General features: G+C 36.6%; 2 protein-coding genes across 3 annotated transcripts in view; one reads left to right on the forward strand and one right to left on the reverse strand.

Annotated features, from left to right (window-relative positions):
• Nucleotides 1-12,700, forward strand: part of MPLKIP (M-phase specific PLK1 interacting protein) — a 72,593-nt gene that overhangs the window by 57,307 nt on the left and 2,586 nt on the right. The gene's annotated exons all lie outside the window — the stretch shown is intronic.
• Nucleotides 1-12,700, reverse strand: part of CDK13 (cyclin dependent kinase 13) — a 122,199-nt gene that overhangs the window by 20,178 nt on the left and 89,321 nt on the right. For both annotated transcript variants that reach the window (XM_080818389.1, XM_080818388.1), the window contains exons 8-9: nucleotides 1,951-2,052; nucleotides 1,776-1,853 (exon numbers count right to left, since the gene is read on the reverse strand). In XM_080818389.1, coding sequence (XP_080674515.1) covers nucleotides 1,776-1,853; nucleotides 1,951-2,052 — 180 coding nt within the window. The remainder of the gene's footprint in view (nucleotides 1-1,775; nucleotides 1,854-1,950; nucleotides 2,053-12,700) is intronic.

Raw genomic sequence — 12,700 nt, forward strand, 5'->3', positions numbered from 1 at the left:
TACCAAGAAAAACATATTACCTTATTTCTATTAAAGTGGTGACTTATAATAATGGATGTCCTAAAACTACAACATCCGTGTATTCTTTGAATGACTCCTACTTGACTCAGCAAGTTGATTTTTAATGAAAAGCTAGATATGACTGGCTAATCTTTCCTTTAGAATTTTTGGATTAATATTCTAGAGAAATTTTTCAGGATGTTTTTGTCAATTATTGATGTATGTGTCATAGTAACCTAAAAGCTCCAGGAAGTCTTATTTCCTACATGGTGTAGAGAATTAGTTAAAAGTTTAGCTACTAAAGTAAAACTGTCTAAATTCAAATCTCGATTTTGCTGCTTGCTAGCTGTATGACCCTAGAAAAATTCTTCACTTTCTAAGGTTCCATTTTCTTAATTATAAAAAGTAAATGGAAGGCTATATGAAGCTTAACTGAGTTTAATTCAAGTGAAATTCTTAGAAAAATGCTTGCATCATGTATAAATAAAAGTTAGGATCATTAATAGAAGCCCTAGTATCCAAAGAATCAGGACTACTGCCTTATTAAGTGAAAAAATGGGTAAGAGGGAATCATGAAAAACAAAAAAATAAAGAAACACAGATACATAATTTAAATATTTTATTATAACTGAAAATTTTAAAATATACATTCTCCAATTTTCTGACACAGGGCAAGGCCTCTCTTTGAACAGAGGATTTGTTGAATGGGACTCTGCATTAACTTTCTTGAACAAACCATATTATCAAGGATTTAAAGCAATTTGAGTACTAAATTCTTCTAAATTTCTATGACTTACCTTTCTAACTTAAAGTAACTTGCCTCCCACCCAGTTAATTTGATAGCAACTTTGTTAAGTCTTTGCAAGCACTGCATCTGTGTATATTTAAAGGACACACATATAATAATAAAAAGTTGGTATACAAAATTGGAAACAACCATCTCTTAATCACTATACTTCAACGGGTAGGATAAATACATAGTCTTACTAGAGAGTAGTAGTCTACCAGTTGCAAACATTCAGCGTGTCATGTTATCATGCTACTGTTACTTACAGAGGGACTGGAGAGCATCAATTAATCCAATAAGTCTGTTGAAGGGAAGGTTCATAGTATATTGGTATCTGTGCCTCATACCAATATCTTTCCTAAAAGTTCTCATCCATATTTTGAGACACACACAAAACTTAGAAGTTGCAAATTGACATTATTATATATGAAAACCAAAGCTCTTTTTTTAAAAATAAAAGAATTACTTTTAAACATTACACGAAGAGAAAGGTGATTAGCATGTATGTCCTTATGATTTAGGCCCTACGATAGACTCCAAATAACAAAGACTGATGCCTGTAGGTACATATACATGTTTCCGTGTATAAACATTCACATATAAACATGTAAGCATATGTGTATGTAAAACAGAGTATGTCTTTACAGTATACCCAAAACATTAATTCTTCCATCCTGCCATACTAAAAAAAAATTTATCTACCATTTATTCTCTCCTTCCTCATTATTTATTTACTCTTTCTTCCTGGTCTTATTTTTTGGGCCCCCCACCCTTTCATTTAATTGCAAAAAGATTTAGGGACTTTGAGATCTTTAATTTTACTAGATCAAGTATCAAGAAGTACCCACATTCTAGTTTCTCCTCCATGCAGCAATCATTAGCCTTCAAGAAAACCATGCTGTTCTCCTAAAGACACAAACTTGAAAGACTTTAAACTTCCTATGAAGTATTACACACCACCCAACAAATATTACAATCATGAGCTTACCTTATTAACTCTAGTTGTGCAAGTTCTTGATTTGCTTGAAATATAGGTTTTTTAGTGAAGAGTTCACCAAGGATACAGCTAGTGGAAAAAAATATGCATCATTACCAAATGATATGATTTTACTTCACTACAAAAAATTTCAAGTAAATTAAACCAGTCAGTAAGCCTATCTTACCCACAGCTCCACACATCAATAGCAGGTGTATATCTTTCTTCTCCCAACAGCAGTTCAGGTGGACGGTACCATAAAGTGATGACCTTGTTAGTATACGGCCGACTAAAAAACACAGAAAGCACTCTTTTGAGTTAGTATCTGTTAATAAGAGAGATTCTCGGGGCACCTGGGTGGCTCAGTGGGTTAAGCCTCTGCCTTCGGCTCAGGTCATGATCCCAGGGTCCTGGGATCGAGCCCCACATCGGGCTCTCTGCTCAGCAGGGAGCCTGCTTCTCCCTTCCTATCTGCCTGCCTCTCTGCCTACTTGTGATTTCTCTCTCTGTCAAATAAAAAAAAAAAAATTAAATAATTTTAAAAAAAAAAAAAAGAAAGAAAAAAAAAAAAAAAAGAGAGATTCTCTTAAGAAATATTATTTTGGCTCATCAAAGCAATCCTACAATCCTAACTAAAACCAATTTCATCTGCCTACTAAATTCAGACATGCTATTACATCTGACATATGTGATCAAAAAATACATTTGAGAGCAACATGATTAACTGAAAATTTCCTTAATTCATAAAAATGAGAAGTAGTTGGCTGATTTTAACTGTCATCTGGTCAAAAAAAGGTCCCAACTGTTCAGTTCTGTTTTTCCTTTCCATAACTTTAAAGGGGATTAACTGACTTAAAGGAAGTTGATTGATTTTGACCAAATCTGGCAAATTACTAATGTGTGGCAAGATATAGTACAAATTGGAATCACCTAACAAAAATTTTCACTTGGGCATATTTTTGACAATATTTCACTGACTGCAACTCCACTTTAGTATGCAAATACAAAGTACATAAATGTAGACTGTAGTAGTTGAGCTCTATTCTGCAAAGTACCACTGGTAATAGGTATGATACTTTATCAGATGATTTCTTTTGTCACCTTCTAAAAGAGAGGATAGACACATACTGCTACCTCTTTATTTGCCAGTGGGGCTTATCTGGTGGACCAAATAGGCTGTAGGGAACAGAACTGAGCTACTTCTCTAAAAGTCTTACCTGCAGAGTCACTCATGCCAGGGATGAACAACAAACCAGCTGTTTGAAAAGCCACTAGACTGTTGTGAGGAAGATTCATTGGCTGATCTTAAGCCAGCCACAAGAGGGGCTCTGTTGGGGCTCTGTTGGGGCTCTGTCCAAGGACAAAGGTGCTGCCAGGCGCCACTGTTGCATTTTCCCTCTACTCTGATAGCACTGGTGGTGCACTCCGACCCTGCACTCTCCTATGGCCCCGCTAAAGCTGGCAGGTGCACCCCTCTATTCTCCCCCAGCTGCACTAAAGCTGTTGGTCACACACACTCCACACAGGAGATGCTCCCCGATCACCTGGCTCTGGTGACCAGGGGGACCTGCATTTCTGGGTCCCAGGAGAAAGTAATAATCAAACAGTTATTGGCAGGCTACCATGCCCAGGGCATTACACAGACTCAAACACACCCCTAGTCTTTCTGGGCAGAAGGCCTACTTAGATGTCCTGGAGCTTCAGCCTAAGGGGCAGACTTCATGTTTGCCATATATCTGAAGTCTACAGAGGTGTTCTCAGGGAAAGTAGGGCAGGGGACACCATCCTTGCATTCTCTACTGACCTCATTACTGGTACCTCTCAGAAAGGAGCTCTTTACTCATCTTATGCTCTGACTTTTCCAACTGTAGTCCAAGGGATAGCTCCAGATTAACCTGGTCTGCAGGCCAAAGGATTTACGATTGTGGTCCCATATGACTATATATATTTGCATACATTAAAAGCTGCTACCTGAGGGTCTGGCTTCCAATCAGCCTGAATCCAGGTGCTGACTGAGCCCTGCCTTTGCAACACTGACAGGTCTTGGAACAGCCTCAATAGTTGGTCCCTATCAAATATAAATCAGACTGCTTAAACAAACACAAAGGTTTGAGAAACAGAAGAGCTAGAGCAAGGCTGAAAGATAAAGATCATCTCCTATACAAGGCCACTCCTTCAAGACTAGAAAAGACAGCTGTTTCCCCTAAACAGAGAAATAACCACAATCAAGCAAAAAGAGGAAACACAAAAAATATGTACAAATGAAAGAAAAGGGTAAAACCTCAGAAGAAAAAAAACCTAATGAAACAGAGATAACTAATTTACCTAATTTACAGGATAGACTGAAAATGGTTATAAGGATGTTCACCGAACTTGGGGGGAAAAAATCAATGAACAAAAATAGATAGAAAATGTAAGAAATTACCAAAGAGAAGTCAGAAAGCTGAAGAAGACAGTAACTGATCTTGGGGGAAAAAAAAAGAAACTAAACTAGAGGGATTCAACAGCAGACTACATCAAGCAGGAGCAAAGCAGTGATCTAGAAGATAGAGCAGTGGGATTCAAACAAGCAGAGAAGCAAAAAGAAAAAAGAAATTAAACTGAAAATTGCTTAAGGAACCTATGGAACACCACCGAGCAGAATAACATCCACATTATACGGGTACCAAAGGAGAAGAGAGAAACAAGTGGACAGAAAACTTACTTGAAGAAACAGTGGCTGCAAACTTCCCTAACGTGCAAAAACAGATATCCAGATCCAGGAAGCCCAAAAGAGCCTATAAAAATGAACTCCAAAAGATCTACACCAAGACACAGTATAAATAAAATGTCAAAAGTAAAAGATAAAGAGATAAACTAAAAAGTAGCAAGAGGAAAACAACTTTTACATACAAAGGACCTCCCCTCCCCCAGGTCTGCATAAGAATCTCAGCAGATTTTTCAGCAGAAACTTTGCAAGCCAGAAGAAAGTGCACATTATATTCAAAGTGCTGAGAGGAAAAAACTCCCAAACAAAAATACTCTACCCAGCAAGGTTATCATTCAGAATTAAAAGAGAGATAAAGTTTTCCAGACAAGTAAAAGTTAAATAAGTTCATCATCTAACCTGGCTTTACAAGAAATGTTAAAGGGAATTCTTTATGCTGAAAAGAAAGTACACTAATTAATAACAAGAAAACATGTAAGTATAAATCTCACTGGTAAAGATAGACTAATGGCAGTGGATTAAATCACATAAAGCTACTATAAAGGTTAAAAGACATAATTAGCAAAAAGAACTGTAATTATAATAATTAGTTAGGGGATATACAAAGGAAAAAGATGTAAAATGTGACATCAAAAACATAAAATGCCAGGGTAAGTAAAAATGTAGAGTTCTAGAATGCATTCAAACTTAAGCTGCTATCAGAATGCCTGGTTGAGGGTCCAACTCTTGGTTTCAGCTCAGGTCAATGGAGTCCTGCACCAGGCTCCACACTAAGCAGAGTCTGCTTGAGATTCTCTCTCCCTCTGTCCCTCCCTCTGCTCCAATGCATGCTCTCTCTAAAACAAGGAAATCTTTAAAAACAAAAACAAAAAATTAAATTGCCATCAACTTAAAATAGATTGTTATATATAGGCTGTTATGTGTGAGCTCATGATAACCACAAAGCAAACATCTATGAGAGATGCACAGAGATAATAAGAAAAGAATCTAAGCATAACACTAAAGAAAACCACCAAACCACAAAGGAAGAGGGCAAGAAGGGAAGAAAGGAACTAAAACCCAGCCAGAAAACTGTGAACAAAATGGCAATAAGTACAGATCTATCAATAATTACTTGAATATATAAATGGATTAAATTCTCCAACCAAAAGACACAGAGTGGCTGAGTAAGTAAGACAAACGAACAAACAAAAAAACAAGATCCTTCTACCTGCAACCTACAAGAGACTTGCTTCAGATCTAAGAATACACACAGCCTGAAAGAGATAGAAAAAGACATTTCATACAAATGGAAACCAAAACAAAGCAAGGGTAGCTTTACTTATGTCAGACAAAATAGATTTTAAAACCAAGAGTGTAATAAGAGACAAAGAAGAGGGATGCCTGGGTGGCTCACTGGTTAAGCATCTGGCTATGGCTCATGTCAGGATTCCAGGGTCCTGGGATTGAGCCCTACATTGGGTGCCTTGCTCAGTGGGAAGTCTGTTTCTCCCCGGCACCCCCATGCTCACGTGCTCTATCTCAAATAAAATAAAATCTTAAAAAAAAAAGAGAGAGAGAGACAAAGAAGACCTTTATGATGATAAAGGGGTCAATCCAACAAAAGGATATAACATTTCTTTTCTTTCTTTTTGAAAAAAAAATTTTACTTACTTATTTATTTGACAGAGAGAGAGAATGAGAGAGAGAGCGAGCATGAGAAGAGGAAGGTCAGAGGGAGAAGCAGACCCTCTGCTCAGCCAGGAGTCTGATGCAGGACTCAATCTCAGGACTCCAGGATCATGACCTGAGCTGAATACAGTTGCTCAACCAACTGAGCCATCCAGGCACCCAGATTTAACATTTCTAAATGCTTAAGCACTCAAGATAGGAGCACCTAGATAATGTAAATATTAACAGACCTAGTAGGAGAAATGGACAGCAATACAATAATACAGGGGACTTAATACCCCACTTACACCAATGGACAGATCATGTGGACAAAAAACATCAATAAGGCAACATCAGCTTTAAGCAACCAGTTAGATCATATGGTTTTATAAAGATATATACAGAACACTCTATCCAAAAGCAGCAGAATATGCATTCTTCTCAAGTGCATATGGACATTCTCCAAGATAAATTATGGTAGGCCACAAAACAAGTCTCAATATATTTGAGAAGCTGAAATCACATTAAGCATCTTTTTCAATCACAATGGTATGAAAGTAGAAGTAAATGGAAAAAAACTGGGAAATAAATCACAAATACATAGAGATTAAACAGTATGCTACTAAACAACCAATGGGTCAATAAGGAAATCAAAGGAGAAATAAGTAAAAACCTCAAAACAAATGAAAATGGAAAATGCAACTTACCAAAATCTATGGGATGCAGCAAAAGCAGTTCTAACAGGGAAGTTCAAAGCGATAGAGGCCTACCTCAAAAAACCAAAATCTCAAATAAACAATATAACTTTACACCTAACAGAACTAGAAAAAGAAGAACAAGCAAAACCCAAAGGTATTAGAAAGAAGGAAATAACAAAGTGCAGAAATAAATGAATTAGAGACTAGTAAGACAACAGAAAAGATCAATGACACCATGAGCTGGTTCTCTGAAAAACAAACAAACAAACAAAGGCAACAAACTTTTAACTAGACTCAAGAAAAAAAGAGAAAAGGCTCAAATAAAAATTCCTAGAAACATATAATCTTCCAAGACTGAATCATGAAGAAAAATAAAATCCGAACAGACCGATTACTAGTAAGGAGAATGAATGAGTAATCAAAAATCTCCCGGGGGCACCTGGGTGGCTCAGTGGGTTAAAGCCTCTGCCTTCAGCTCAGGTCATGATCCCAGGGTCCCGGGATCGAGCCCCACATCGGGCTCTCTGCTCGGCAGGGAGCCTGCTTCTCTCTCTCTCTCTCTCTCTCTGCCTGCCTCTCTGCCTACTTATGATCTCTCTCTCTGTGTCAAACAAATAAATAAAATCTTTAAAAAAAAAAAAAAATCTCCCAACAAACAGGTCCAGGACCAGACAGTGTCACTGATAAATTCTACCAAACATTTAAAGAAGATTTAATACCTATCCTTCCCAAACTCTTCCAAAAATTGATGAGGAGAGAACACTTCCAAACTCATTTTATAAGGACAGCATTACCCTGATAACAAAACCAAAGACATCACAAAAAACCAAAATTACAGGCCGGTATCTCTGATGAATACAGATACAAAAATCCCTGACAATGATGCCCACTCTATCCACTCTATTTGTCATAGTATTGAAAAATCCTAGCCAGAGCAATTAGGTAATAAAAAGAAATAAAAAGGCACTAAAACTGAAAAAGAAGTAGTAAAACTGTCACTATTTGTGGATGATATTATTTTATATATAGAAAACCCTAAAGAGTTCACCAAAATACTGTTAAAGGTAATAAATTCTGTAAAATTCCAGGATATGAAATCAACCATACACTAACATCAAAGTATGAGAAAGAGAAATTAAGAAGGCAATCCCATTTATAACTGCATCAAAAAAAAAAAATACCTAGAAGTTTAACCAAGAAGATTAAAGACCTATACACTGAAAACCATAAAGACACTGATGAAAGAAACCAAAGTCATAAATAAATGGAAAGATGTTCCAAGCTCATGGACTGGAAAAAGTAGTATCATTAAAATGTCTACACGACCCAGAGCAATCTATTGATTCAACGAAATTCCTATCAAAATCCCAATGGCATTTTTTTATTATTATGTTCAGTTATAATACATATAATAATATAATATAATAATATAATACATATAATACATTATAATACATATAATACATTACTGGTTTTTGACCAAAGGCATTTTTCACAAAAATAATACAAACTACCCCAAAATTTATACAGAACCAAAAAACCCTCCAAATAGCCATGGAGGCACCACACTCCCTCATTTCAAACAAATTTACAAAGCTACAGTAATAAAAACATTACAGTATTAGAATAAAAACTGACATACAGATCAATGGAACGGAATAGAGAGCCCAGATATACACCCACGCATAGACGGTCAAGTAATTTACGATAAAGGAGGCAAGAATATACACTGGGGAGGGACGCCTGGGTGGCTCAGTGGGTTAAGCGTCTGCCTTCAGCTCACGTAAGGATCCTAGGCTCCTGGGATTGAGTCCTGCACTGCGCTTCTTGCTTGGCAAAGACCCTGCTTCTCCCTCTACCTGCTGCTCCCACTACTTGTGCTCTCTTTCTCTGACAAGTAAATAAATAAAATCTTAAAAAAAAAAAAATATATATATATATATATACACACATACACACACACACTGGGGAAAGGACAATCTCTTAAATATCAATGGTACTGGGAAAACTGAAAAGCCACATGCAAAAGAATAAAACTGGACTACTATCTTATGTCATACACAAAAATTAAATCGAAACAGATTAAAAACTTGAATGTTAACACCTGAAACTATAAAACTTCTAAAAGAAAACACAGGCAATAAGCTCCCTGACATCAGGTATTTGTTTGTTTGTTTTTTTGGATCTGACTCCAAAAGCAAAGGCAACAAAGGCAAAAATAAGTTGGGACTACATCAAACTAACAAGTTCTTGCACAGCAAAGGAAACCATCAACAAAAGAAAAGACAACCTACTGAATGGAAGAATATCTGCAAATCATGTATCTCCTAAGGGGTTAATATCCAAAATATATAAAGAACTCATACAACCAAACAGCAAAACAACCCCCCAAAATCTGATTAAATTATGGGCACAGGATCCAAATAAACATTTTTCCAAAGATGACATACACATGGCCAAAAGGCATATAAGATGTTCAACTTCACTATTCATGAGGGAAATGAAAACCACAATGAGATCACTTTACACCTGTAAGAATAGCTGTTATCAAAAGGACACGAAATTATAAGGATTACCAAGCATGTAAAGAAGGAACCCTTGTGCACTGTTGGTGGGAATGTAAACTGGTATAGTCACTATGGAAAACAGTATGGAGGTTTCTTCAAAAATTAAAAATGGAAATCCCATATGACCCAGCAATCCTACTTCTGTGTATTTATTCAAAGAAAATGGAAACACTAATGGAAATACTAATCTGTACTTCCATGTTCACTGCAGCATTATTTATAATTGTCAAGATATGAGATAACCTAAGTGTCTATAGGTGGATGAACGGATAAAAAAGATGTGGTACACATAGTAGTCCCCCCTTACCCATAAGGGATACCATCTAAAACCCCCCAGGGATGCCTAAAACCACAAATAGTACTGAACCCTATATATACTATGTTTTTTGCTAATCCATACATAACTATAATAAACCTTAATTTATCAATCAGATACAGTAAGAGATTAGCAACAAAAACAGAACATTTATAATACATACAGTAATGAAGCTTGTAAATATGGTCTCTCTCTCCCTCAAATTATCTTATTGTACTGTACTCATCCTTCCTGTGATGATGTAAGATAATAAAATGCCTACGTGAGGAGATGAAGTGAGGTGAATGATGTGTAGGCACTGTGATGTAGCATTAGGCTACTATTGACCTTCTAATGATACATCAGAAGGATTATCTGCTTCTGGACTGGGGTTAATCGCAGTAATCTGAATCTGTGAAACACAAAACCCAAACAGGAAGATCACACATATATAATGGAATACTATTCAGCCATAAAAGACAATGAAATCTTGGTATTTATGACAACATGCATGGCCCATGAAGGTATTATACTGAGTGACATAAGTGGACGGAAAAAGACAAATACCACATGATCTCATTTATATATGAAATCTAAAAATCAAACAAATAATAAAAAACTCATGGAGATAAAGAACAGAAAGGTGGTTTCCAGGAGGAGGTAGAGCAAAGTGGATGAAGGGGGTTCAGGAGGCACAGACTTTTCATTGTGAAATGAACAGGTCATAGGGATGTGGTGTGAGAATAGTGATTACAGTCAATGGTACTGTAGTGCATATTTCAAGGTTGCCAGGAGAGTGGATCTTGAAAGTTCTTGTCACAAGAATAAAAGAGAAATTTTTCTTTTGTAACTTTTTATAGTGACAAATGATGACTAGACTTATTGTGGTCATTTCACAGTGTATACAACTGTCAAATCATTACATTCTGAGATTAATGTGTTTTTTTTTCTTTAAGATTTTATTTAAAAATCTTTGTTTTAGGGGTTCCTGGGGTGGCTCAGTCAGTTAAGCATCTGCCTTTGGCTCAGGTCATGATACTGGGGCCCTGGGATCCAGCACCACATCTGGCTCAGCTGGGAGCCTACTTCTCTCTCTCCTCCCTGCTCGTGTTCGCTCTCTTGCTATCTCTGTCTCTTCTTCAAATAAATAAATAAAATCTTTTAAAAATAAATAAAATCTTTAAAGATTTATTATTTTATTATTTTAATTTTTAAAAAAAGATTTTATTTATCTGACAGACAGACAGAGATCACAGGCAGGCATAGTGGCAGGCAGAGGGAGAGGGAAAAGTAGGCTCTCCGCTGAGCAGGGAGCCTGACTCGGGGCTTGATTCCGGGACCCTGGGATTGTGACCCAGCGGAAGGCAGATGCTTAACCGACTGAGCCACCCAGGCAACCCTAAAGATTTATTATCATTTATTTATTTGAGAGAGAGGCAGGTGGGAGAAGCAGAGCCCCAGAGCAGCACAGGCTCTGAGCTGAGTGTGGAGGCCAATGTGGGGCTCGGTCTGATGACTCTGAGATCATGACCATCAAAGGTCAGACGCTCAGCCAACTGATCCACACAGGTGCCCCACTAATACGGTGCTGTATGTCAATTATACCTTGATCAAAAAAAGTTCACCTGTTTATGCCTTAACTCCTTTCAAATTTGAAATCCCCTCCCTATTTTTCTCATTTAATCCTACACCTCCTTCAAGACATAGGGAAAGACCAATCTCTGTAAATTCTAATCTCTATTATCAACAGATTTAATTTTACGTTCTTATTTTTTAAATCATACTTAAGACTATATTCTATTTTACGTTTTCTATCTTTCCCAGAAGACAAAAAACCCAGGTGCCATTTTTTGGTATGACCCCCATACACAAAGCCCAGAACAACATGGGGCATGGGACAGATACTTTAATGTATATGGCCTTTAGGGGTGCCTGGGAGGCTCAGACAGTTAAGCGTCTGCCTTTGGCTCAGGTCATGATCTCCGGGGTTCTGGGATTGAGCCCCACATTAGGCTCCATGCTCAATGGGGAGTCTGCTTCTCCCTCTGCTCATGCTTTCTCTCTCTGTGTATCAGTCTCAAATGAATAAATAAAATCTTTTTAAAAAATGTATGTAGCCTTTTAAGTTTAGTTGACACACATGCATTAGCTGGGTGGGAGAACAAAGTTTGTGAAAATTATAATGACCAGTTTTCAAAAAACATTTCAAGGATCTGTAAGCATATGAAACTTATGGTCTTGTTAACTCAAGTGTAACTGAATACCTATGGTCTCAAGAAAATGTTTAAATTAATATAAATCCTTCTGTAAACAGTTAATACTTTATCTTTTTGTTTGAGTGTTTTAAAATATATTTTTAAAAGTAAAAATATGTTGAATTATATAGAGAAATCACACAAATTAAAGTTATTAAATTTTATTGAAAAGAATATTTAAATAAAATATTATTTTATATACTACATATTAAGTTCTAGGCAGCATTTAGAACATAGTTATCTTTAGCAGCTAAAATTAAGACTAGTTTAATTTTTTTAACTCTTTTATCAAATTCAGAAGTGAAAATATTTAGTGCATTATCGAAGACGATAGGGGCGCCTGGTAGCTCAGTTGGTTAAGTGACTGCCTTCGGCTCAGGTCATGATCCCAGTGTCCTGGGATTGAGCCCCACATCGGGCTCCCTGCTCAGTGGGGAGCCTGCTTCTCCCTCTCCCTCTGCCTGCCCCTCTGCCTACTTATGCTCTATCTCTGTCAAATAAATAAATAAAATATTTAAATAAATGATTAAACACAAAACTAGATGAAATGTACTTCTAAGTATATGGCAAAAGTATTTCATGTATACCAATTAATGGCTTTTTCAAGTTTTTCTAAATTCTTAGTTTCTGCCACAAGAACTAGGTAAAGTCAGAAAAAAACATTCAACTGTAAAATATGACATAGAAAGTTCAATTTTATTTATTCATTTAAAGATTTATTTATTTGACAGAGAGAGAGAGAGAGCACGCACACACAAGCAGAGG

This window comes from Martes martes (assembly GCF_963455335.1).
Source record: "Martes martes genome assembly, chromosome: 11".
Taxonomy (NCBI): domain Eukaryota; kingdom Metazoa; phylum Chordata; class Mammalia; order Carnivora; family Mustelidae; genus Martes; species Martes martes.